Source organism: Corythoichthys intestinalis, chromosome 3 (assembly GCF_030265065.1).
Source record: "Corythoichthys intestinalis isolate RoL2023-P3 chromosome 3, ASM3026506v1, whole genome shotgun sequence".
NCBI lineage: Eukaryota > Metazoa > Chordata > Actinopteri > Syngnathiformes > Syngnathidae > Corythoichthys > Corythoichthys intestinalis.
In genome coordinates this window covers 47,202,427-47,230,406 of record NC_080397.1, presented here as the reverse complement: position 1 = coordinate 47,230,406, position 27,980 = coordinate 47,202,427, and the positions used below count along the sequence as shown (strand labels likewise).

General features: G+C 38.1%; 1 protein-coding gene across 1 annotated transcript; it reads right to left on the bottom strand.

Annotated features, from left to right (window-relative positions):
• Nucleotides 1-1,259: 1,259 nt before the first annotated feature.
• trafd1 (TRAF-type zinc finger domain containing 1) lies at nucleotides 1,260-27,980 on the bottom strand. The gene is made up of 12 exons (XM_057832814.1): nucleotides 27,563-27,980; nucleotides 27,277-27,325; nucleotides 27,066-27,201; nucleotides 22,672-22,725; nucleotides 15,681-16,119; nucleotides 11,800-12,066; nucleotides 10,417-10,481; nucleotides 6,937-7,188; nucleotides 6,599-6,731; nucleotides 2,672-2,888; nucleotides 2,524-2,581; nucleotides 1,260-2,295 (listed from the first exon to the last, which is right to left on the bottom strand). Exons 2-12 carry the CDS (start codon nucleotides 27,309-27,311, stop codon nucleotides 2,257-2,259), a joined length of 1,695 nt encoding a protein of 564 aa, XP_057688797.1. The 5' UTR covers nucleotides 27,312-27,325; nucleotides 27,563-27,980; the 3' UTR covers nucleotides 1,260-2,256.

The following is a 27,980-nucleotide window of genomic DNA, read 5'->3' as shown; positions in this document are numbered from 1 at the left end:
CGGATGAGACCAAAATTGAACTTTTTGGTCTAAACTCGGCTCGTTGTGTTTGGAGGAAAAATGAGGATGAGTACAACCCCAAGAACACCATCCCAACCGTGAAACATGGGGGAGGGAACATCATTTTTTGGGGCTGCTTCCCAGCCAAGGGTACAGGACGACTGCACCGTAATGAGGGGAGGATGGATGGGACTATGTATCGCCAGATCTTGGCTGACAACCTCCTTCCTTCAGTGAGAGCCCTGAAGATGGGCCGTGGCTGGGTCTTCCAGCATGACAACAACCCAAACCACACAGCCAAGGGAACTAAAGAGTGGCTCCATAAGAAGCATCTTAAGGTCCTGGAGTGGCCTAGCCAGTCACCAGATCTGAACCCGATAGAAAATCTATGGAGGGAGCTGAAAGTCCGTGTTGCCCGGCAGCAGCCCCGAAACCTAAAGGCTCTGGAGAAGATCTGCATGGAGGAGTGGGCCAAAATCCCTGCTGCAGTGTGTGTAAACCTTGTCAAGGACTACAGGAAACGTTTGGTATCTGTAATAGCAACCAAAGGTTTCTGTATCAAATATTAAGTTCGATTTTTGTGATGTATCAAATACTTATTTCATACAATTAAATGCAAATTTATTATTTAAAAATCATACGTGATTTTCTGTTTTTTTGTATTAGATTCCGTCCCTCACGGTTGAAGAGAACTTATGATACAAATTACAGACCTCTACATGCTTTGCGAAAGAGAAAACCAGCAAAATCAGCAGTGTATCAAATACTTGTTCTCCCCACTGTATCTCTTAGGTTTCTTTTAATGGTGTACCAAACATAGCCTTACAATCCATTCCATTCATTTAAAAGAATACATTCAAACAATTACTTCAGCGAAAAACTGCTATCCTTTCCAGTTACTATGGATTAGATGTCTAATGCCATTAATGGCACTGAAATAGTTAAACCTGAAGTGAAATTTTCTAAGGTGAGAGTTTGTTCATGAAGCATTTCGAAAGCATCAATGCAACCAATGAATTGAAGGCATGGTTACCGTTTCGTGGAAAGTTTAAGGTTTCAAAAATGGTTTAAACGAAACAAGATTTGTTTCTCAGGTGTCAGTGTTGAGTCAAAGTAGGGTTTCTCACTTAGGTTTGGGTTTATTGTGTTACTAATCATGGTTTTAGGTTTAGAGTTTTAACAAGGTTTGAAGCTTCAAATGAAAGGTTGAAGTCCAACTGTAGTTTGTATATATGTTCACCAAGTGGGGACAGTAAAAGTGGCATTTAAGCTTTTATTTCCACTCACCCATTTTTTCTTTATTTTTTTGGCAATCACGGTCATCATATTCAACAACTGTTAAATGTCAAAAGCATTTTTGCGTTTTAATCCGTCACCCATGGCACAGTTCATTTCATTCCCCTAACCCCAAGTAAGGCAGATGTCAGCCACAGAACGTTTTCTTCTTTAAAGCACTGGTTTGTGCACACTTAACTGGTTGTTTTCGAAATAAGTCCTTACACCAGCTGTCCACTTTTTGGCTTTAGAGCTGATCTTTCATCCCACGAGTGATTTATTTATTTTAAATCATGGTACACCACTAGTTGTTGAGAAGGTGTAACTCAAACCACATATTGAAGCCATGAACATTTATTGACGTAACAAAACACCCAGTCACAGAGCTTCGCAGTACACAGAATGATCATCCACATGCATGAACAATCACCAAGCCAGGAGATGTCACCATTCACTTTCTCTTTTCTCATATTGATAATAGGTCATCTCCATGAACAAATGATTTGCTGCAGATCTTCAGACATTTGTGGCACATGAATATACTGTAATTGCTTGTCTTTGATATAAAACCTTATTTTTCTATTCTTTGTTTGGCTGATTATGACAGATTTATTGTACATAATAAAACAGGATAACTGTAAAATGAATTGGAGTGACAAATTTCTGATAATATGATGAAACACATGAAATATTAGCTAAAGTACTAAAGAATATTCAACAGTATAAAAACACGGAAGAGTTGTTAAGAATACACGAAGAAACATTCAAACGAGAGATGTTGATAAATGTTTCCAACAAATAAAACAAATGTCAGCTAAGACCATTTTAAAGTATAATATTCATAGACAAATCAAATAACTTTAAATTGTTAAAGTAAAGTGGTGTGGCTGCTGACACAGGCACTTATTAGATATAGTTATGATTTGAAAGCATGGAGGGGGGAAAAAAAGAGCAAATCTTTCTGGCCAAACGTTGCAGCTTTCACTCCTCCTGCTGGTCTTCGTTCTGCTTCTTAGGGAGCTGTGAATAGAAGAAAGGTCAATAAAAAGCAGAAATCACTGCCAAATAAAATTGTCTAGACTCTAAAGGGGAAAATCCACCCTTCAAAAGAATTTAAACATTGCCCCTCTCACATTAAACTCAAGGCAATGTGAACTCTGTGGGTGTTTTTCATTAGCCTGTTCATATAGCACAAACAAGAGCTTTTTTCTCCAAACAGGAAATTGATGATTTAAATTGCAACTTTACCTTTGTTAACACATTCCTTCTGTTTCCTCGCCCTTCTTTGTTATCTGTTGAATGTAGTCTGATTGATGCGGGGGGAAAAAAAAAAATCACATCGTGTGTAAAAGTAGAAAAAGTACAGATGAACTTTTACATTTACACTTGGACATACCCCTTTAGATAATCAGACCCTGGTCTGTCAGAGTCCAAGAAAGAAGACAGTGCCCCTTCTGATTCTCTGCTGTGTTGAGCTGAATTCTGTGCATTAACCTCATAGTTGGACGGTTTTCTCTGACTCGGGCGCCCAATGTAGCCTCTCTGCCATTCCCTTTGGCTGTGTCCTGCTGAGGGGTCTCCGCTCAATCCCAGATCTTCATCCAAGAAGGCACCTGTATGCAAAGCAAACATCTCAGGGCTCACTTAGCTGTATTATGCAGTCATTAGGTGGCACAATTTCAGGTACTCATCACCATGTGTATTTTACATAACATTCCAAGCGCCCAAATGTTCAGTTTTGAAAATGTCTACACTAAGGCTGTTTGATTAATCGACTTTGAACCCAAACCGACTTTTATGGTTAAAGCGATGTTAAAAACATTCACATCGGTATGTTTGATTTTCAAAACCGCACCATTTTAGTTTATCCAAGCCACAGTAGTTTCCTCTGCATTTCCTCTTACACCCACAAGACCGAGCAGATGCTCATATACCTAAGGGATTATTCTGTTCGTTACCTTCACTGTGGTGCATATTTGTGTTTGTTTAGACAAGGTGATTGCCACCTTGCATATTGTTATTTTTGAGTGACAATTTTGCACTAATCATTAATCTTTGCAAGCAAGATCAGAGAGAAATGTGCTGCTGACGGCACATTAACCTGAGCTTGGCCTCCTACCTACTTCACCGAACTGACTTGATTGGCTGGCTAGCTAGCTGGTTGGCAGACTGACTTGCTGACAGACCATTTACCGTAATTTCCCGAATATAATGCGCACTTCCCCCCCCCCAAAATCAACTTATAAAATCATGGTGCGCATTATAAACAGGTACATGGATGGAGACAGAAATATATATATATATTAGGGCTGTCAAACGATTAAAATTTTTAATCGAGTTAATTACAGCTTAAAAATTAATTAATCGTAGTTAATCGCAATTAATCGCAATTCAAACCATCTATAAAATATGCCATATTTTTCTGTAAATTATTGTTGGAATGGAAAGATAAGACAAGATGGATATATACATTCAACATACGGTACATAAGGCCTGTATTTGTTTATTATAACAATAAATCAACAAGATGGCATGAACATTATTAACATTCTGTTAAAGTGCTCCATGGATAGAAAGACTTGTAGTTCTTAAAAGATGAATATAGTACAAGTTATAGAAATGTTATATTAAAACGCCTCTTAATGTTTTCGTTTTAATAAAATTTGTAAAATTTTCAATCAAAAAATAAACTAGTAGCCCTATTCTGTCCTCAATGTGTGTGAGTACACAAATTGACAGATAGCGAACATAAGTTCCAAAAAGAAATCAGACGGTGTGGCAAAGTTGCATGGGCATCTCTTTTTGACAGGAGCACGTTTCTTGTATTTTTGTAAAACTGAAAATAACAAGGCAATGTGTCAATAACTTGCATAAATCACAAAATAACATAAAATGTACACACACGTGTCCATTTGAGCAGTAGCACTAGCCAATTAGCTCACAAGCATCTAACAATGTAACTGCATTTCACCATATATGTGAACAAATTCAAATACACATCATCAATAACTATCTAATGCTCATGAATATAAACAAAGGAGGAATATAACTCACAAGCGATGCATGTATTAGACACAAACAGTGTGATGGGGCTATGAGAACTGCCACTGAATACTGGATGCAGACGTTAGCTGGTCTGAATAGCACTGTCTATTAGTGTGAGTTCGCGTCGACATATAATCACGTCAGAAAAGCGCGCCGAAACCCAAATAATCAGCTGCACTGAATCGCCAGCAGAGGGCGACATTACGCCACATAATATATGCAAGTCACACCCAAGCGCCAGCAGAGGGCGGAAAAACTCCATAAAACACAATTAACAAGTTGGCCTTTCACTGTACTGACATTTAAATCTGTCTGAGCGGGCCTAGTGCGTTAATTGCGTCAAATATTTTAACGTGATTAATTTAAAAAATTAATTAACGCCCGTTAACGCGATAATTTTGACAGCCCTAATATATATATATATTACATATAAACAGATTTTTTTTTTTTTTATTGCCACGGCCCCGTTGTGTTGAAGAAACATATGCGGCGACCCGTTGCCGACCATTACGGTACGTGACGTCACCATTTTGTTTCGGTAATAGTTCACTCTAATCGGCCGAATGATTTCGTCTGTGTTAAATTCTGCTTTTTTCACTCTTCATACAGCACAGAATTTAGTTTTTTGAACTCATTTGAGTCGACGTTTATTGCAGCTCCGCAACTCGGACCATAACAAACGTAAGCACACACACTTCCTGTGTCCGTCAACTATATCGGCCCCTCGGGAAACTCAAACCCGAATAACAATAGTTCCTATTGTTACTGTCGTGTTGACAGCGATGAGCTCTCACGGATTTCCGACTTACGTTCTCACTTTCATTTTACCGTATCAATCCATGGAAGAAACATTTATTCATCATGATGAAACGAGCAAGTTATACAGCAGCCTTTAAAAGAAAAGTCACATGTTTTGTTTTCTCCTAGATTCTGGTAAATTGGAGAAGTTGTCAAATCATATTATTACCGTAAATATTGTCAGTTTATGGTAATGTTTTGAACTACCAATGTGCTATGCTTGTGCTGTGTTTCACCAGTCAGTAAAATGACATTTCTGTATCTGTACACGAGCTCTGTTTTCTTGTATTGTTCTATTTATTGGTGCTAAAATTAGGGTGCGCGTTATAAATGGGTACAGTAATTTTCCCTAGATTTTACAAGTAAATTTGGGGTGAGCATTATACAAGGGTGCGCCTTATATTCGGGAAATTACGGTAGTTTACAGACTGACTACCTTTTCTCTCATGTTTGATTTTGTTTCAAATGGAATAGGCACTTTCTTCTGTCATTATCGCTTTAATTAAAAACAGCGCTGGAGTCTGTTGTACACAAAAATGCTCTTAATCCCAAGAGATTGTCCTGTGAGCATTAACAGAGTTAAATTCACTGGCACTTTCAGTTCTAATAAAGAAAAAATAAGTTTAATAGAAGACGTTTCAAATACTTTGTCGTTTTTTTTTTTACTTTGCCAAGAAATCGTGATCGATATCGGAAAATCGAGTTTGAAAGGAAAATAAGCGGGATTTTATTTTTTAGCCAAAATTGAACAGCATTAGTATACATACAATTTGTAAAAATTGTTTGTTTTTTTAAAATAGTTTATTTTTTTATGGGTGAGGACTGATCCTCATTTACTATACTGCTGTTTATTGATAGTGCTTTTTTTTTTTTTTTTTTTTTAGATATCTTGTTCTCAATTTAAATTCCATAAAAAATAAGTGTTCCCATCGTCTGATCACTTATGTTTTATTCAAAAGAATGGTAGCCACGTTACAAGATCTGCCAAAGTTAATAGTTTTTAGTTTTATCATCATATTTTGGGGAAGAGCAGCATTTGTTCTATATTTTCTCTTGCTTTATCTCTCATTTCCTCAACTTTGTTCAGCACAGTAATCCTTATCTTTCTTCCATGCTTCATCTCCAAATGGGGTGTGTTCGTTGTCAGGTCAGTGTTTACTGGCCTAAACACCGGTTTAATTGGCTGAGTAAGATCACATGGGTTAGCTTACTTTGGCTGTCAGTTGGGCTCAGTATGGTAGAGCTTCTGAGTCTCACCCCAATTTGCAGTTAGTGACCTTTGGTCTACAGTATCTAAGAAGTTTGGTTTCCAGGGCTTGTTATGTTGCTGTTTTATAAGTGCTGACAAAAATATTTAGTGTAATTAGATAATTAATTACATCCTTATATTGTTTAGGTGAAATACATTTCTTTTGTGTACAATTTCAACCCTTCCATGCTCAATACACTTGTCAGAATGCTGATAAGATAAGAACACTACCTTGGTGCTTTATTCTCCTGTGAAATTCTGGAGATGTCCTTCCAAAGGCATCCTTGGCAGATGTTTTTTTCACAGATGCTTTTGTTATGTTGTTAAGTGCAAAGGCGGATTGTGGCCGCATGTCACATTTGTCCTGCATGGAAGAAGGCACAAAACAGAAACAATATCGCATTCACACGATTCTTGTTGTTATGACTCATGAACACGTTCCAAAATTATCTTTATAATCTGCAGAAGACATGAGGCTGAAGGAAAAATAGGTCAAGGACATTTTTCAAAACATATTAGACAGGAAGCTGATCATTTAAGTTGTCTAACCAACCGGAGGAGTGACATACCTGATGATGAAAGACAACAGCCTCCTCCAGCGCAACGCCACAGAATTCACACGGAATCACCACATCGCCCTCTAGAGGGCTAGCTGGGGGACTGTAAGAAGCTGGCGAGACAGATCCCGGGAAGGTGGGGATGTTGGAGGCTAGTGTGTTTGGGAGGCTGCGCATCATTCCCGAAGCATTCCTGGGCTCTTTAGGAGGGGACGGAGGTTGCTTGCTGAAGGACGCAAAAGCGGACGCGGGGCTGCAGCCGGTCTGAAACACAATAGACAGGTCAAACAAGCTTTATTTGACCATTTTTCCTTCTTTGCCTCGTCTCTAAAAGTAAGCCTCCAACAGCTACTTTTAACTTTACTTTTCCTGATGTGTCTGACATGCATTCAGTCATACGGGTCAATGAGATGGCGCGAACAAGGGTAGCCACTTAAGTCTACTCTCATTGTGACCTTTAAATGTTCATTTGTCAACCTTGTTCTGAAATTTGATTGCATCACATTCATACCAGAAAAGGCTGACTGACAGAAGTCCGCTGCGCCAAACAAAGCTGACATTTTCAGAGCCACTTAGTGAAGCTTTCTGTGGTTGTCTAGCTCTACTAACCTCCAGAAATGCTAAGTACCTTGCTGTGCTGTGTCACTCAATTCAACAAGCACATTCATCATCGCACTGCATTAAATCCCGTTTGCAGCTGTCTTTTAAGTGCTAAATTTAACACCTTCAATGTTCGTAGATTGCTTCACACACAAAGTCTGGTGAAAAGTTACTTTGGACCATCATGAAATTGCTCTCAACGTTACATTTTTGACTGACATGCATTCACACATGTATCATTAACATTTGCAAAACAAAACTGTCTCCAATTTTAATGAAAAATGTCTGCTTTTTGAAGGACAAGCAATCATTTAGTAGAAGGATTTGTCACCCATACCAGGTATGCAATAAAAGGTTCTACTGGATGCACTTTGTATATGGCAGAAAACAATCAGGTGACTTGAAGTTCCCCTCTGAGAGTCCCAATTTGGCCAACTTTCAAAATGGTCCGATATGCATGTGGGATACATCATTGGAAAGCTTAAAATCTCAATTTTCTGGGGGAAGAAAAAATTTGAACAGGGGGGCACTTTGAAAAAATGTTTTTTAAACAGCAAAACCCTATCTGGAGGTGAGAGCATGCGAGAGCAGAATTACAGACGCCATGATTTTAACGAGGTAGCATGTATCACTGAGTGTCAAGACACAGCTGTGAATGGCCACAGCTGGATTTTTTGGGGATTTTATGGGTGAAACATGGTAATTAAGCCTGTCGCAATATGCAATAATTCCATTTATCGCACAGTAAATAAAAATGAAGGTGGTAATTTTTTCCCGCTGTGATATATCGCCACGCGTGCACATGCGTGCGCGCGTGCGCCAGACGTGCTGTTAAAAGTTCGGCTTCCTTGTTACGAACTACACAAAATGCATCTTTGTTCCAGGTCCAGCAAAATATAACGCCAGAGCCAATCCGTTCCCATTATATCCTATTGTTCAACGTATACCGGCCGCGTAAGTGCTCCGGATTGACTGCGGACCATCTCCACCGTGCCGGAGCCCGCCGGATGGTTTAGGCTTTTTTATTTTTGCCGGAGACTCCTCCGTCAAAATGGGCGGAGCCCGGCCCGGAGTCAACAGCCCAGTTGCTTATTCACGGTTTAACCAGCGAACATGGACGAAGAACGCTCCATCATGGAGGTGGAAAGTCACAAAGTGATTTATGATGCAGCAGATCCTCATTATGAGGGCGACATTAAAAAGGAAGCTGTATGCTGTCCTATTATGTGTGTTTTTCTGGCAATGATATCAAACACACGACGTGCTGGCAACTTTGTTTTTTATTAACACATGGCGCTAAGAACACTTCCTCAACCTGTGGCTCTCAGCAGTCGGCAGGCTGAGTCACTCCCTCTCTCACTGCCGCATCACATTAACAAAACAACATCACCGTTGCGTTCAGGGTGCCTCGGAAAACATACAATCAGAATATTACACATGGAACGTCATAGCAGAAGCTATGAGGGGAAAAGTTTTCACTTGCTTAAATGCTTACGTTATTAAGTGCAATTTAATTTATTTTCTTGAAAAAGACATTTTATTTATTCTTTGTTTCTGTGCGGTATTAATAGTGTTGTCTTTTACTTAAAAGAGGCATTGTCTATTGTTTTTAGTTGTGATTTCTTGAAAAGTATTTTTGAATTTAAGGGTTAACATTTATCGTGTTTAATTGGGTGGACTTGATCTATTAATATATATTGTATTCTCACTGTGTTATTGTAAATTAGTTAAAAAAAAAAAATAAATAAAAAATTGGGGGGGGGGGCAATAATATGACATATTGCATAATGTATGCGATAAATTATCGCACACTAAAATTTGTTATCGTGACAGGCCTAATGGTAATATAACAAGGGTCGCGATGCAGAAATCGCAGACATCAAGGAATGGTCGAGATTTTCTTTTTCATATATTTACCCTTTTAAACTTTTTTTCATGTTTTCTTTGTTTGGATCAATTATTTATCATCTAACATATCGGAGAAAATGTGACAGTAACAAAAAAAAAAAAATACAATTAAGCGATAGTTATGAGGTACATATCTGACGTATTTACAGACGCCATTTTTTACATTGTGACATAATTTGTTTAAAAGTTTAAAATATGCGAGTGAATAATTTTTTAAAGTCTTTTTTTTTTAAACAAAAGATGAGACATCAATTAATGATTCTAAGCTAAAAACGACAGACATTTTGAATAACAAATATAATTAATTACCTTCGTTTTATGGCTGGGTTGAAACAAAAGCAGTTGCGCAACATCTGTAAACGAGGGTTTTTAGGGTAAAACCGACAAATTAAAAACAGTTCGTGGGCTTCATGCACCATGAATCTACTATGACAGCATATTGACATATTGTTCTATCAAACACAACAGTTGTTTTGCCATAAAATACAGCAGTTTCTTTTAAAGAGGAGTGCAAGAGGAGAAACTGCTTTTTCAGTCTTGTCTGTGTTTTCCGCCATATATATATTATTTAATTTCAAACAAAGTGGTATCGGTATGGTATTGGGGCCAAAAAAAAAAAAAAAATGGTATCGGTGCAACACTTTCTATCTATATCTATCAGGATCTAAGAGGTTGGATACATGTTGACAAATCTACTAATGAAAGATGACGTGGTTACAGGCAATAAAAAATGTATAAAGATAAAAGCCTGTGGCATGACATCTGACAAGATAATGCCATTAGTCACAATATAGTAAATAATATGGCTAGCGACAATGTCAAAGTGTTCCTGTGGTGAAAGGAAGCCAACATTTGTCTCGTGGTATGTGTCAGTTACCGCGAAACCGTAACGAAAACTTTCAAACCATTTTTAAATAATTGCTACTGTAGCTATCCTATCTCAGGATTGTGGGACAGGCTCATGTGATAAAAATGAAGTCAAACCTGATGCAAAATGAGGTCCTCCTCTGGAAACAGCTCTTCACAAAACTCACATGGAAGCATGATGTCTGGAGGAAATAATCGGTGTTAAAAAAGTAATTAGTTATAGTCACAAACTACTTCTTCCAAAAAGTAACTGAGTTAGTAACTAAATTACTCTATAGTAAAAGCAACTAGTTACCAGGGAAAGTAACTATTTCCGTGAATTTAAGAAGTTTTTGTATGTCAAAGAATTTGAAATTTTCTGAGCAGTATTCAGTCAGTTGAATAGGGACGAACAGACAGGTAGTTGTGTTATAGAACCTTGTAATGATTATTGCACCTAACCAGCAACAGATTTATCCTACACTTGAAGTGCAACAAAAATAAACAGATTTGAATTGCTTACCACAGATGTCGACAAAAGCTTTGCCCCGGGACATAAATCACACTTTACATGCACGTTCTTTCCTTTAATTTCGACCAACTTGAAATAGTGTTTATATCTCCACCTCGTAAAGGACAAATTTTCTTCTGAATGCTCTGCCATGATATCCCTCTGCATCTGTTTTGCGTGTGTGTGTGCGTTTGCCGCACGCGCTGTTCCGGTTTGTGTTTGTGAACACCGGCTCTGAAGTACGTGCGCTATTAGGCTCGAGTGTTTACGTCACAGAATGGGGGATCACGTGAGATTTGACAACATCGCAGCCATATTGGAAGCAGGTCTGGCTCGCGGTACATTAAACTTTAACTTGCCAGCTCGATAAAGAGACAAACTCGTTACTAAGGCGAAGAACAGATATGTGATCAAACTTAAGAATGTGAACAATGTTGACCCTTACGATCAAGCCGAAGACAAATGGAGTAAAGATGTCGACGGGCTTCCACAATTACGCGGAATGGAAATTCTACTGTATTTATTGTTTGGTGTATGTTACTAAACTCATCAGCGATTGCGAAATTACAAAACGCTACAAAGCTACGAACCATTTTGCTGCGGATGGGTGCAGGACATGCACATTATGACTTTATCAAACGGCAACTCCAACGTTCTTGCAAAGGTAGGCTATGTGTGTTTACTATTTTCATTTCCATGAACCTGAACGCACACCAAGTTTTGGATGACAAATAAACAGAGCAGAGTAGACTCACTACGGCTGGTAGTATCTTCAGTTTATTCAAAGTAAGTAACGCATCACTTTTGACCGTCAGTAACGGTAACGGCGTCGTAACAGCGGAAAAAATACTTAGTTAGATTACCCCGTGACTGAAAAAATAACGCCGTTATGTAATGGCGTTATTTATAATGGCGTTATTCCCAACACTGGAAATAATTTAAGACTCAACTGCAGACCAGGTACTGTTATAAAAAAGAAGGAAATCAATAGGTTTTCAAGTTCGTTTTACCTGTCTGATCACGGTCCACAAGGGTACTTGTGCGAGAAGGAAAGTTTGGGTAGTTGTTATTGGATGTGGAAAGCGAACAGTCAACTGAACTGTTGGATGTCTTTGTGTTGTCCCAGATGTCACTCCACAGATTAGCCTCCCCACCACCAGCCATGGACTCTCCGTCTGTCTGCAGGCTAAGGGCCAGCATGTAGTCGAGGCCTGATGAATCTTCATCTTGAAGTGGCCATGCAGTGTTGCGACTGAGGAAGTCGTTCTGTTCAGATACTATGGGAAAAAGTAGCAAAAGAGGTTAAAGGGTTTGGATTTTTAGAAAATTGTTTTGGATGACAAACTGGAACAGACATAAAAAAAAAGTTTCACCTCGCCTCACTTTTTCCACTTTTTTTTTATTTCTCATGTTCAAACCCTATTTCAACATTGATTAAATTAAATTTCTTCCTCCGCCCGAAAAGTTGAAAAAGATATCAATGATGTATTCCATTTTGGAACAAGGCTGTATCATGACAGAATGTGGAAAAAGTAAAGCACTGTGAATACTTTACACTGTTAGTGTTAATGAACTCTGTGTAGTGCAGGTCAACTGATTAACCCTTTATTGGCAAGGGAGTATTTAGTAGGGATTTTTTTTTTTTTTTTTAATAGTAATAATAAAAACTAGAGTTCATAAAGACCTGGCATCCACATACATATATGGCATCACATTTTAGGTCATGCATGTAAGCCTCAATATTATCAATTTGTGTCGCCTACATGACCCAAAATGTGATACCACATCTGTATGTTGATTAAATTTAAAAATCCACTCTATTCTCGAATTGGAATTAAAAATCTAGAAAACAGAAATGTCAAAGCTTTGACGCAAGACGTCCAATCCATTTTGACTGGGGGAGGTTGATAACAATGATTTATTATTATTATTATTTTTCACTGCCAGCCCAGGGCTCCAGACTAACATTTTTTACTAGGAGCACAGTGGCCCCTAATTTAAAATTTTAGGGGCGCAAGTAAAAGATTCATGGGTGCACACTGTAAATTGACATGCTAAGTTTGCCTCTAATTTTCACTGTTTAACCGATAAATGCTTTTATCATTCATTCATTCATTCATTTTCCATGCCGCTTTTTCCTCACAAATGCATAAAACTATAAACTTATGAATCTATATTAGTGCTGCAATGATGGGTGGCTTGGCTCGGTGGTAGAGTAGTTGTCCCTCAATCCAGAGGTTGTGAGTTCAAATATCTGCCCTAATGAACTCCCCTAAGTATCCTTGAGCAAGATACTGAACTGATACTGGCAATGTATTGTAAAGTGCTTTGAGCACCTTGAAAGATGGAAAAGCGCTATACAAGTATAACACCATTTACCAATGACTAATCGAGTAATTCGATTCGATTTTGATGCTTCGAGTTTTCGTTTAACCCTCGGGCGGAATTTACATATTTTGTAATGTTTCTGATGCTTTCTTCTTTTACATCAAAGAGTAAGCATAGAAATAAAAAAACTAGGGATCTGAAAATTCCCCCGGATTGCTAAAAAGGGCAGACGTTCAAAATGAAACAGTGCCGTCATTTCTAAACTGTTGCATTAAGTGGCTAGAGAAATTGAGTACGTATGAGTTCAAATTACATAATATGTAACCATTGACTACCATTATAATTCATAATTTTTGATATATTGTAAACCTGATGTAATTCATTGCAATTTCCGTGATTTTTGCATGAATCTATTCAAAGGCGGTCAAATAATGTGCGTGTCGTGCTTTGAGTGTGTTTGGACCACTAAACCAACAGGTGGCGCCATAGACCAATTAGTGATTTTCCTTGCAATCCAACGCAAACATTGGTGCTCTTCTTTCTCTCCGCGACTGCTTGCTGCATTACTGCTTGGTCACACATGACCATGAATGGTCGTGCATGCTCGTGCACGCTCGTACGTGCACGTGCACGCACGCTCCTGCACGCGCGCTGCTTGCAGGAAGATTGAATTGCATAAGTATATTGACGGAAGTTTAGTGTCATTTGAAATCGTGGGGTTGTGTGAGTGTGTGCACACTCAAGTTGCAAGTTTTGTTTGAAACCCTGCAATTTCATTGGTCAAAACACCAGCCGCCGTTTCTAACATCAAAGGTGAACATGTTGGAAAGGCAGAGATCAAAGCCCAAAAAAGGGACGGGAAAAAAAGTACTTCCTTGAATCTCAAATGTTATCGGTCCAGCGTTCGAATTTTGTTTTAAACGTATTGGCTCGTGAACTTTTCAGTCAAGTATATAAAAGAGTCGACCGTGGGAACATTGTCCCAACTGACTCAGGCAGGATGGAGCGAAGATTCACAGCGGAGAAAGCGATGAACAGAATTTATGTCAATGGAACAACTAACAAATAATAACTAACTACTGCAACTACTAACTTTCAACGAACAACAACAACAATAATTACAACTACTAACTTTTTTTTTTTTTTTTTACAGTTCCAACATAGTCTTTGTGTGCTTGTTGCATATAGCAACCTCACATGGGTTAAAACCCCATCACGTCATCGGGAAAAAACAAATCAAAGGCAGTGATGGGGCTGCTGCAAGCATTATTCATAACATCCTTCCTTCGAAGACGATGATTGTGATGTGTTTGTATGATGTACTGCAAAAATGCCTCAAGGTGTCGCTATGTACCTTGTTATGAATAATATTTGCAGCAGCCCCATCACTGCCTTTGATTTGTTTTTTCCCCCCCCGATGACGTGATGAACGTCATGGGGCAGAGGGGGGTTAATAAATAAATAAAAAACTACATATGTATGGATAGCTGAGACGCTAATGAACATTTTGAGTTGTTGAAAGAAAAAAGATATTCAAAAATGACTTATTTATCACACCTCAAAGTAGCCTTACATATTATGTAAAACAACGCGAGAGGGGCGTTTTCAGTAAAAACTGTCATTGTCCAAAAAAAAATTGTCATGCATAGAAAAATTTGTTGTTATAACTTATTGCCTCATTCAAAGCTCTAATTATGTCAAATGAAGTATTATTATTATTATTTTATTTATATATACACAGCACAGTTTTCTCCAAAGTCCTTCTATGGGCTTGTGTTGTCCTAAGTGGGGAGGGGGATAAATAAATAAAAACTACATATGTATGGATAGCTCAGACCCCAATGAACATTTTGAGTTGCTGAAAGAAAAAAAATGTTCAAAAATGACTTAGTTATCACACCTCAAAGTAGCCTTACATATTATGTAAAATAACACGAGAGGGGCGTTTTCAGTAAAACTGTCATTGTCAAAAAAATTCTCATGCATAGACAGTTTTGTTGTTATAACTTCTTGCCTAATTCAAAGCTCTAATTATGTCAAATGAAGTATTATAATTATTATTCTTATATATATATATATATACATGGTGTGGTGTCACGATATTTCCTGGAAGCGCAAACCACAACCGAAGATGACCAGGAGGATGTGCGCGTAAATGTGGCCGAGGCAGGCGGAGCCTCTCGGAGTGGACGTTCAGTCAGTGTGGAAGTGGCCCGGAAGTCATTTTCTTCTGTTGCATTTTCCCATGGCAAACCAGCTCGTTACATTACCAGAAACAAGTCAATTTAACCATTAAGGAGTTTGTCAGAAAAAAAAAAAGAAAAAAAAGAAAAAAGCAATCTCACTGGTCGCGCATGTGCGAGTAATGAGAAAAAAAAATACTCGCAGTGGCTCTAATTTGCCCTCATTTGGGGGTGTCGTCAATGGCGGCCAATTAGTTAAATGAGTGACCTAAAAAGGGTTAACCTTTGCTCACGACAAATATGACAGCAAACTAAATGGATGTCAACAGTTGCAGCTGCGAAAATGAAAAAGAATTTTAGTTACATTAGAAAAAACTCACATCGGCTGGATGTCATATTCCTCGGAGCGATATTCTTCCAGTCGCTGCTGCTTTGTGGTCCCCTTGAAATGTTAGAAAATGTGGACTCAAAAGTGCGGGGAAAGGGCTGATGTTTTGCAGCACACAGGTTGTTTTCCTTAGGGCTGCGCTCTTCGTTTCTTAGGGGGTTTCGGATGGATTGGCCTTCAAACCAGGCCCCCGGACACTGAAGATCTGGCGGATTGCGACTTGAGTAGCTGTTGTTTCTCTCTTGGAGCAGCGTGGGACTGCCACATAACATTGGATGAAGGGCTTTTTCCCTCAGCATGATATTGCACTTACACTGTGGACAAGGCTCGGTTCGAGCGCCACAGTAATCCTCATGTTCTCTGGATTGACTGAAGGAAATCTCGAGTTCACAATACTGGCACGCCACCAGTCTCTGGGAGCAGTCAGTGCTCTGCAGGAGGAAAAGATGAGAACATACATGATTGTTGAGTATACAGTTAATATAGCTAGTATTTAGACTGTAAGTTTTTAATATTTTTGCCTTTATACACCAAACTGCATTGGAACAAAACTATATAGAATTAGGGGAGTATTATCAAAAGCAAGTTTTACCAGCCATTTATGCAGACTTTGTAGGGGAATAAGTGACGTAATTGTCCTAAATACAAATGAATGAAAGTCCTTTGACCAGTAGGGATGGGAATTGATAGGATTTTTACGATTCCGATTTCATTATCGATATTAGAGCTGTCCCGACTAGTCGACGTTGTCAACGTCATCGATGACGTAAATGCTTCGACGGAAAAACATACCGTCGATGGGTAATGACGGGTTTAAAAAAAAAAAAAAAAAATCACATGCAGATAAAGTTCAGAATGGCGGGCGCTGGCGATGCAAGCGGTTGTTACTGGCACCCCCAAGGGGGCCGCTGTTATTTCAATGTGACCAGCATTAGCCACGTTTACATGCTGACTTTTATTCATACCGATTCAAATCATTCCGAATGGAAATTTCAGATCAGCTGTTTACATGTCACTTCATCTATTCCGATCCAGCGTTTACATGTGACTGCCTTTATTCTGAAAGGACGTTTGACAACTGCCGTCTGACATGCGCAGATTAATCAAAACAAAGCGTCACGTTGCAAAACATGGAGATCGATCGTTAGATCAGCTGCTGTTTTAACTTTTCGAGTGGAAACAAAACTTCAGAATGACACGCCGTTCATTTAAAAAGTTGTGTGGGTGCGCTGTGCGTGTGCTTGGAAGCCATGTTGCAAGTGACGTTACTTACGTCACCAAGTGACGTCACCACGTCAATACGGAGCATGTGCAGAAAGAACGCAACCAGACACAATTCCGCTTCCCTGTTTACATGATATAATTTTACTTCTAATCGGTTTGGGAAAAGGAATATTCTACCCCTGTGAATCGGAATGAAATTCCATTCGGTTTGGGCCTGTTCATTCCGAATGAGATGTTTATATGGAACACATTTATTCGGTTTGAACAAATATTCCGATTGTAATTGGAATATTTGGCTCCATGTAAACGTGGCAACTGTCAGATTGCGCAAAGAGGAAGAAAGTGGGCGAGCGAGAGAGCGAGATTGGTGAGTTGGGAAAGTGCGCGGGTAGTGCGGAGTTGGCATCCCCCACGTTTTTGTTTTGGTCAATCAAAGTATCCATAAAGAGCCATCCGATGACTCTCGGTGTTTTTATGCACGCCGCCGCCTTCCTGAGGAGGAAATTGGACGAACAGACGACAACGAGCCAAGTGAATCGCAGGTTCACTCACTACGGCGAGGAGTTGAAAACACAGCCAATTACCAAAAAGGGCAAAATTGGTAACACGTGAAAGCGGCATAAAGCCAAAAAAGCGGACCAAAATAGCCAGAGGAAAATAGGGAGGGTGCCAATGTGTGTACTCTTTGCTAAGCTGAGCTCGCATACCACGGTGGCACGTCGGCTATGAACGAACACTTGAAACACCGCCACCAAAGTGTAATTTCCGAAGACAACAAGAAACAACAAGCTAGCGGATACTAAGTCCATACAACTTTCTCATGATTTTTTTTTTTAATGGAAGTTGCCTTTATGTGCGTCGTATCAACGTGCGTTTTTATTTAATAAAATGATTAATATATTTATAATATAATTATATAACATTTTTTAAATTATTATTAAATTTATTAGGGTCATGGAAGCTCCCATTTGGGGAAAATATATACATATATTCTGTATATACATAATAAAAAAAATTATATATATGGAAACAGCACTGGCCTGCTTACTGTAATCCATGACTGCACTAATGTCTGTTACTTTATATTATAAAGTATTATTGTGTGTATACATATAGTAGTATACTATAAATTTAATACTATACATTTAATTTTTGTTACTGTATGTGTGCCTTTCATTCAAAATAATTGTGGTAATATTTCAGTGTGCCCTCTACTTGATCTATTTTCAGGTTAAAACAAACAAAAGTTGAACAGTTTTTCCCCTCCCCCAAAAATGCGGAATGCACACCAGAAAAAGCATCCGAACTCACACGAAGTATTCTGAAAATGGTTGTCCGGGACATTGCAATTCATTTTAACATTTAGAACAATATAGACAATGACATACCACAAAAAGAGTAAGAATTGTTTTGACTCCTGTTAAAAAGGTGAAGTCACAGTGTTTCCGTTTACATTTTTTTTGCACTAGTAAATGCCAGCAGCATTTGACCTCATTGTTTGTGATTTATTATTGATATTTTTGTTATTTATTCATACGTTAATAAAGAATTTAGGTGTTCCAAAATGTTTTTTGTGGATTAATAAGCTTCAACAAAATTTCATTATTAAAATAGTTAAAAAAAAAAAAAAAAAAAAAAGATTAGATTAGATTAGTCGACTAATCGTAAAAATAGTCGGCTGACTAATCGGGAGGAAATTAGTCGTTTGGGACAGCCCTAATCAATATTGCTTAACGATTCGATTCTTCAATTCTCTTACCGATTCTAATTTGGGGAAAAAGAACAAATGTGCAAATTTAACAATTAACAATTCTTTTGCAGAAAAATAAGCATGTCTGATTTTTCAGTTAAGATACATGATCTTTCTGGACTTATGGTGTCTCCAGAAGTGGAGAACACCCTCTCAGATGGGGTGGAGAAAGTCTGCACACACAGAAAGTGTTCAGCTAGTCCAGACAGCAGGGTCAGAGTATGTCTTTTGTTGTCCCAAATATTAACAAGTTTATAATTAGGTTGGTGAAATTACATAAGGATGGTTGGATCTCATACAATATAGGATGATTTTATCACAATCCTCCGTTAACTTGGATTTGTTAACTTCCTAGACATAGTTGGGGTACTCTATGGAAAGGCCTTTTGATACTGAGTAGAATAAAAGCGGTTTGGGACGAAGAGGACCATCCTATCTCGAATTATGGGCGAAAATACGCTGGTTGGCTATAGTCGTCAGGTGCATTTCGGGAAGTCATTTGGAACATCCACTTCCGTTAGTTGTGGCAAAACAAAAATACCACCATCGAATGAGGAGGTATATACTTTTGTGTGAAATCAGTAGTCAGATTGGCCCTACCACCTACCCACCAAATTCAAATTATTCCGAAAAAAAAACTGATTGGTGGACTACCAACCGAAATGAGTATTAAAATTGCTAATAAAATCGTTTAGGATTATTTTAGATGCATATATGTTATATTTTTCTTATAGAGTATTCGACGAGGAATACGATAGACCCATTAATAGAGTTTTTTGGGGGAAAAAAAATCACCTTTCCTTTAATGACCTGGCCTGTGAAAATCATTGCAAAACCACTAGACGATGGCACTCCAGATTATACGTGGTGAGAGGTCACTCTTTGAGAATTCACGTAATTTCGCATGCCAAATCAAGCGTATGTAACATGGGAATTCTGCTCGAGGTATTCTGAGTTTTCCTCAAGACCCCTCCACTCCAAAACATGCAGCTTAGGTCAATTGAAAACTAAATTGCGAATAGAAGTGGGCGATATGATATGATCATATTCCTGATTTTTAAAATAATAAAATCACATTTTTATGTTTTTTTTGTTTTTTTTTTACTAATTTGAACATCACTGACCGTTTTCTACAGATAAAACATTTAAAAGTGTATGTAAAACACTAAAAGAAAAAAAAACATGATCTAAGCTAAAATGCGCTTTCTCAACAGGTTTTAATTTTAACCCCTTCAGACCCGCATTTTTTCTACTAGACAAAAAAAACCCCAAAAAAACGGCTGATTTTTACTCTACAAAAACAGCAGAACAAAGTCATTTTTGGGGGGAGGAGGTATTTGGTGCTTTTATTGGTTATTCTTAGAATGCATACATTTGTGTTTTTGATAAGAAATGAGCATTCACGTTTGCCTTTTTTATGTCAAGTTTTGACAGCCATTTTCAATGCCGTGCTAAACCTCATGACTTGATTTAAAATGGTAAAGTTTCGTCCAATTATCTCCCAGAAGTGGCGATAGCAACTAGAGGTGCACGATAATTATCAGTCCGATAATTATCGGTCCGATAATAGGAATTATGACGTCATCCCAATTAACTCCAATAGCATTATATATTATCGGGCCTATTAATAATATTTTTTGCACGGTGTCAGATTGGAATGTGAGCGTTTGTTTCCATTCCTGTTTTGCCAGTATGCAGTTTTGTTACTGTTCTAGAGGCCGTATTTTTCCTTCACTGAATTATAAACCTTACTATGGCGATTAGCAAATGTTTGCATTTTAGTGTTGTTTGCAAGTTCTTGAGAGGCCTTTTGGTTATTGATAGGCTTGCTGTTCTGTAATTGCCAAGTTAAGAAAGTTCTTTCATTGACCAAGACGACAAAAGTCTCCTCTCCTGTTGCACCAAATGTTTTATCTGCTGACAAAGCACAATACCTGTTGGGTTGATGTTTCAGTTCAGTGCTCATTGTTCAGGGGAACACATCGTCAATGATATTGACTGATTGATTTTGATTGACTGAAATTATATTTATTTGAAAAAATTAGTATGGGAACCAGGGGTCGCGTTAACCGGAAATTTTCCGTCGTTGACCGGTTTTTTAAAACGGTGACGGAAAAAACTGAAGTCCGTCCGTCATTTTGACAGGTTGCAATTCACACCCCAGACCACAGGGTGGCGAGTTAGCATATTAATTAGCTATTGTCTCTCTTAATGCATGACGTCGTTGGATATTCTGTCAGAATATTGTAGCGTCACCGGGGTCTGGCGGCGGCACCGTGATTGACACATCAACGCGAGGTTCTTATTGGTGCACCCGGTGTGCCAGCGCGTCATCCAATTGATGGACAAGATTGCCGCCTGTGTATAGACCCCAATCACATGACGTCACAACTCCGCCCCCCTGACCGGAGCCGCCATATTGTGTGTCAGCTCGTCATGTTTACACATTACCGCTACGTACATGCCTCCTATTACGGCGTGTTTTTCTGCTCGTTAATATTAATAATCAAAATGGTGAAGGCGTGTGTGGCGGTTGGTTGCTGTAACAGAGAAGATAGACGGAGAGACTTGAAGTTCTACCGTATTCTGAGAGACCCGAAGATGAGAGCGAGATGGACTGCTGTAATTCGACAAGAAACCTGGGCACCAAACGATCACCACAGACTATGTAGTAGTCTTTTTATATCTGGTAAGATGCATTTAATATATATTTAGAAGATTTTGGGCTGACAACCACAATTAAGATCATTGTGTGACGTTGGTGATTGGGGTCTATATCGTTGCCTCCTTTTCTTTGGGGGCGGAGTTGTTGGCGGTAAGCAGAGTAAAAAGGGAGAAAAATACCACGACTTCCGTGTCTAATTTTTCGCCGCCAAGCAAGCGTTACAATATTAATTAAAAATGAATGAAAACTAAATACTATTGAATATGTCATCATTATCATTTAAAAAATTTAAGTGACGGGTAAAAATAGACTATGACCGGATTTTTATGACCCTGTCAGTCAAAATGACAGACAACGAAAATGTCTAGCGCAACCTCTGATGGGCACCTTTTTTTTTTTTTTTTTTTTTAAAGTCAAAACGGTTTTTGTCTTTGTTTTGTTCATTATAATAATGCTCATGTCATCATGAAAATTCTGGTTTGGTCAAAGGCAAATCTATGCTGAATCAACCACTAGTATTTTTGAACTACAGGTGTTCAAAAACTCAGGTGAATATACATTGAAAAATTATATATATGTTATCGGTTATCGTATCTGCATCGGCCTTGAGAAGTAGGAAGTTATCGGTATCGGTTTCAAAAAATAAGATATCGTGCACCCCTAATAGCAACTAAATTCAGTGAATTTATTGGGTTAGAGACGCTTTACCTTTTAAAGAAACACCTTAGTAAGGGGGAAGTGTAAATAACAGAATTAAGATTTGTAATTAATGAAAAAATAAAAGTGTTCGTTGGCTGTCACTAAGTAGCATTTGCGATCGCTACACAAAAATAGCAATATAAATGACCCCCCAAGAACGGTCAGAGATGTAAGATAAGCAGATGATGTAATATATAAGAAAGACAGGGCATATGGTGGGAAAGGACAGCTCGTTGAAACAGAAGAATGTCATTGTCCGTGGCGTATGGCAATGCATATGAGAAAAAGGTGTTGATAAAAAAGCTACCTCTGGATCAGGTCGGCTCAAGCCATCTCTTTAACTGAACATTTGTATGTTCTTCCACATCTTTACCAGTGAATTTGGCACAAACGACATCATTTTCAGAACAGAATTGGTAGGTTTAGCTCAGTAAACATCCCGTTCGTACACTATTTACATAAATCTAGCATGAGGGACAAACGCGAGCTTGACCCCCCCTAGCAATAGTTGCTAACATCATGAATATTAATAAGCAAAAGTGACGTGTTGCGTGTATGCTATTGTAGTGGTTTGAAAGTGCTAAAATGACAAACATTCAGTCACATCATGTCTAACCCTACGTCTAATTGAGAAATATAACATACCTGGTGAACTTCAATTTGATTTTTATTAATCTTGAGTCCACATTTGCAGGTAATCTGTAAACAAAAGAGATATTATTGAGACTGAATGGATAATCATTCACATGTGTTCTCGGGCTGTCAAACGATTCAAATTTTAGTTAATCACAGCTTAAAAATTAATATATTGTAATTAATCGCAATTCAAACCATCTATAATATATGCCATATTTTTCTGTAAATTATTGTTGGAATGGAAAGATAAGACTCAAGACGGATATATACATTCAACATACTGTACATAAGTACTGTATTTGTTTATTATAACAATAAATCAACAAGATGGCAATAACATTAACATTCTGTTAAAGCGATCCATGGATAGAAAGACTTGTAGTTCTTAAAATATAAATGTTAGTACAAGTTATAGAAATTTTATATTAAAACCCCTCTTAATGTTTTCGTTTTAATAAATTTGTAAAATTTTCCAATCAAAAAATAAACCAGTAGCCCGCCATTGTTGATGTCAATAATTACACAATGCTCATGGGTGCTGAAGCCCATAAAATCAGTCGCACCCAAGCGCCAGCAGAGGGCGACAAAACTCCAAAAAACACAAGTAACAAGTGGACGTTGCACTGTGCTGTCATTTTAATCTGTATGAGCTGGGGCATGTACGTTAATTGCGTCAAATATTTTAACGTGATTAATTTAAAAAATTTATTACCGCCCGTTAACGCGATAATTTTGACAGCCCTAATTTGTTCTATGATTTTTTTGCTAGAGAAAAACTAAAGATTGTGGTACTCTATCTTAACATTAGAGCTGAAACGAATACTCGAGCAACTCGAGTAACTCGAGTAAAAACTGATCCGAGTAATTTTATTCACCTCGAGTAATCGTTTATTTTGACAGCTCTAAGCATCACGTTTTGCACGGACACTACTTTTAATGCGGGCCAAGCGCTGATGTCACGTGCGTAGAGGAAGAAGCAAAAAAAAAAAAAAAAAAAAAAAAAAAAAAAATACTGCAGCCGACAGCCGCTACAAACGACGCCGACGTTGCTAAATACTAGCCCGCACAATGCTACGTTGGTAGCAGGTAGCCTCTGATGAGTCTCATAGAGATCACATGTATGTTGAACTAGATGCGAAATGACAGACTCGGCCGCGTCTGGGCAGCGTTAGTAAACAGCCACCATCTTAAAGCAGTAGAGCGCTAAGCGCTAATAAATAAGATTAACCTTACTGTCACTCGCTCACGTAACGTTAGCCCTGCGGAGGGCTAGGTTTTTATTAATTATGACCACTGTCGATGTGTGGCTAACGTGTCTTACATACAGGCTTTAACATAACATACCGTTGTGGAGTGATGAGGGTGTAAAAGAAAAACTTAATAATGCTAACTATCAATTTTAGCTCAGTAGTCATTGCTGGATAAAACACCAAGTAGCACTGGTCCCTAATGTGCTCCAATACAGCCTGTATCATACATTTATTTTGAACACTGCAAAAACTCAAAATCCTATCAGGACTTACAGTTTAGACTAACTTAAAACTGAACTAGAACTTAAAAATGGCTTGACACAAATAGAAATTCAGTTGAAACACGTGGGAAAAAATCCTAACTTTTAAATGATGTGTGTTATCAAGCGTAACGGCATTTTTAGGTATATATATATATATATATATATATATATATATATATATATATATATATATATATATATTAGGGCTGTCAAAATTATCACGTTAACGGGCGATTATTAATTTTTTCAAATTAATCACGTTAAAATATTTGACGAAATTAACGCAGATGCCCCGCTCATAGAGATTTAAATGACAGTACACAGTGAAACGCTCACTTCTTGTGTTTTATGGAGTTTTGCTGCCCTCTGCTGGCGGTTGTGTGCGACTGATTTTATAGGCTTCAGCACCCATGAGCATTGTGTAGTAATTATTGACATCAACAACGGCGGGCTACTAGTTTATTTTTTGATTGAAAATTTTACAAATTTTATTACAATGAAAACATTAAGAGGGGTTTTAATATAAAATTTCTATAACTTTTACTAACATTTTTCTTTTAAGAACTACAAGTCTTTCTATCTATGGATCGCTTTAACAGAATGTTAACAATGTTAATGCCATCTAGTTGATTTATTGTTATAATAAACAAATAGTCCTTATGTACCGTATGTTGAATGTACAGTGCCTTGCAAAAGTATTCGGCCCCCTTGAATCTTGCAACCTTTCGCCACATTTCAGGCTTCAAACATAAAGATATGAAATTTAATTTTTTTGTCAAGAATCAACAACAAGTGGGACACAATCGTGAAGTGGAACAACATTTATTGGATAATTTAAACTTTTTTAACAAATAAAAAACTGAAAAGTGGGGCGTGCAATATTATTCGGCCCCTTTACTTTCAGTGCAGCAAACTCACTCCAGAAGTTCAGTGAGGATCTCTGAATGATCCAATGTTGTCCTAAATGACCGATGATGATAAATAGAATCCACCTGTGTGTAATCAAGTCTCTGTATAAATGCACCTGCTCTGTGATAGTCTCAGGGTTCTGTTTAAAGTGCAGCGAGCATTATGAAAACCAAGGAACACGCCAGGCAGGTCCAATATACTGTTGTGGAGAAGTTTAAAGCCGGATTTGGATACAAAAAGATTTCCCAAGCTTTAAACATCTCAAGGAGCACTGTGCAAGCCATCATATTGAAATGGAAGGAGCATCAGACCACTGCAAATCTACCAAGACCCGGCCGTCCTTCCAAACTTTCTTCTCAAACAAGGAGAAAACTGATCAGAGATGCAGCCAAGAGGCCCGTGATCACTGTGGATGAACTGCAGCGATCTACAGCTGAGGTGGGAGAGTCTGTCCATAGGACAACAATCAGTCGTACACTGCACAAATCTGGCCTTTATGGAAGAGTGGCAAGAAGAAAGCCATTTCTCAAGGATATTCATAAAAAGTCTCGTTTAAAGTTTGCCACAAGCCACCTGGGAGACACACCAAACATGTGGAAGAAGGTGCTCTGGTCAGATGAAACCAAAATTGAACTTTTTGGCCACAATGCAAAACGATATGTTTGGCGTAAAAGCAACACAGCTCATCACCCTGAACACACCATCCCCACTGTCAAACATGGCGGTGGCAGCATCATGGTTTGGGCCTGCTTTTCTTCAGCAGGGACAGGGAAGATGGTTAAAATTGACGGGAAGATGGATGCAGCCAAATACAGGAACATTCTGGAAGAAAACCTGTTGGTATCTGCATAAGACCTGAGACTGGGACGGAGATTTATCTTCCAACAGGACAATGATCCAAAACATAAAGCCAAATCTACAATGGAATGGTTCAAAAATAAACCTATCCAGGTGTTAGAATGGCAGAGTCAAAGTCCAGACCTGAATCCAATGGAGAATCTGTGGAAAGAGCTGAAGACTGCTGTTCACAAACACTCTCCATCCAACCTCACTGAGCTCGAGCTTTTTTGCAAGGAAGAATGGGCAAGAATGTCAGTCTCTCGATGTGCAAAACTGATAGAAACATACCCCAAGCGACTTGCAGCTGTAATTGGAGCAAATGGTGGCGCTACAAAGTATTAACGCAAGGGGGCCGAATAATATTGCACGCCCCACTTTTCAGTTTTTTATTTGTTAAAAAAGTTTAAATTATCCAATAAATTTTGTTCCACTTCACGATTGTGTCCCACTTGTTGTTGATTCTTGACAAAAAATTAAAATTTTATATCTTTATGTTTGAAGCCTGAAATGTGGTGAAAGGTTGCAAGGTTCAAGGGGGCCGAATACTTTTGCAAGGCACTGTATATATCGATCTTGTGTCTTATCTTTCCATTCCATCAATAATTTACAGAAAAATATGGCATATTTTATAGATGTTTGAATTGCAATTAGTTGCGATTAATTACAATTAATTAATTTTAAAGCTGTAATTAACTCGATTAAAAATTTTAATCGTTTGACAGCCCATATATATATATATATATATATATATATATATATATATATATATATATATATATATATATATATATATATATATTTTTAATAAATAAGATCTAAAGGTTTTTTGAGTGAAAGCAGTGAAGTAGTCTTTTTTTTTTTTTTTTGTTACATCTGAGATGCAATTGTTGGCTGTTTTCAACAATATACATCGAAAATAAAGACATTGATTGACTGAAAATGGTTCAAGATTAGATGAAATGTCTTGTTTTCTCATGTATATTTATAATTGCTCTTCACCTAAAAATATATTTGTTTTACCCGATTACTCGATTAATCGATAGAATTTTCAGTCGATTACTCGATTACTAAAATATTCGATAGCTCCAGCCCTATTTAACATTATATAGCACACTAGAGCCAAATTCTTAAAATGTATTACCTGGCTATGCTCCTGTTGCTTGTGCTCCTGCAAATCGGAGCGTGGAACCGGTTCCTGGCACACATCACACAGTGCAATGTTTCTCCGACAGTGGATCTCATGGGTAGTAAAATTTGCTTCTGGAATGTCGTGTTTGCTACAAAATAAAAATGACAACTAACAGTAAAGCATTATTCGGCCACCAAATATAAATCAGTGAACTCACACTTACCAATTGCCACAAAACTGAGTATTTTCATCTGCCATGGTCAGGCTGAAGCCTGCGTTTAATACAACCGTGCTCGTTAGTAAAACAGAGGGCCTTTTCTTTTACATGAATTAACTACACTTTAACCAAACGAATGTATTAAAAAGACGGTACGTTTGAATTGTTAGCTTGTAGATCTGAGTTTGCTGTATACACAGTATTACATTAACGGAGCTGGATAATAGACAAGTCATTTACTTACATTATAATGAAATGATAAGAGGTTGACACTTCTTTCACTTTTGCTTACCCGGCAAGCTAACGTTAGCTTGTATAGTCTTCACAAACGAGGAATGACGAGCATCTTCACCTTAAGCCAGTGGGAGTGTTGTAGCCACACATAAAATATAAATGGCATTCGAAGCGACGCCTGCAGCCCGGCTATGTAGCTTAGCAACCGTTTTTAGTGTAGCTTTGCCTACGCTAGTGCTAACTAACTTGGTGAGAGCAAACTAGCCTGGCTACCGTCCCCGTGAAACTATCACATTATCCGCTTTCTGTCACCCGGAATACCTATACGAAGTGTCATGACGTTGCTACTCTTTGCAATCATGTCGGTTAAACGGCCTACAGAAAAATAATGCGGAGCAAATTGGAAATTCGTGGCCGGAGGTTACTAGCTGTATAACACGAGCACGTATCATTCAATTTCGTCTTTCATCTGTGTA

Bases quoted from the DNA above. Each gene is read 5' to 3' on its own strand.
- trafd1 (XM_057832814.1), bottom strand. From the start codon at position 27,311: ATGGCAGATGAAAATACTCAGTTTTGTGGCAATTG. The intron at 7,189-10,416 runs GTTTGACTTCAT...ATTGTGTTTCAG, and splicing joins AGGACCTCATTTTGCATCAG to ACCGGCTGCAGCCCCGCGTC. The intron at 2,889-6,598 runs GTAGTGTTCTTA...CTTTGCATACAG, and splicing joins CAGGAGAATAAAGCACCAAG to GTGCCTTCTTGGATGAAGAT.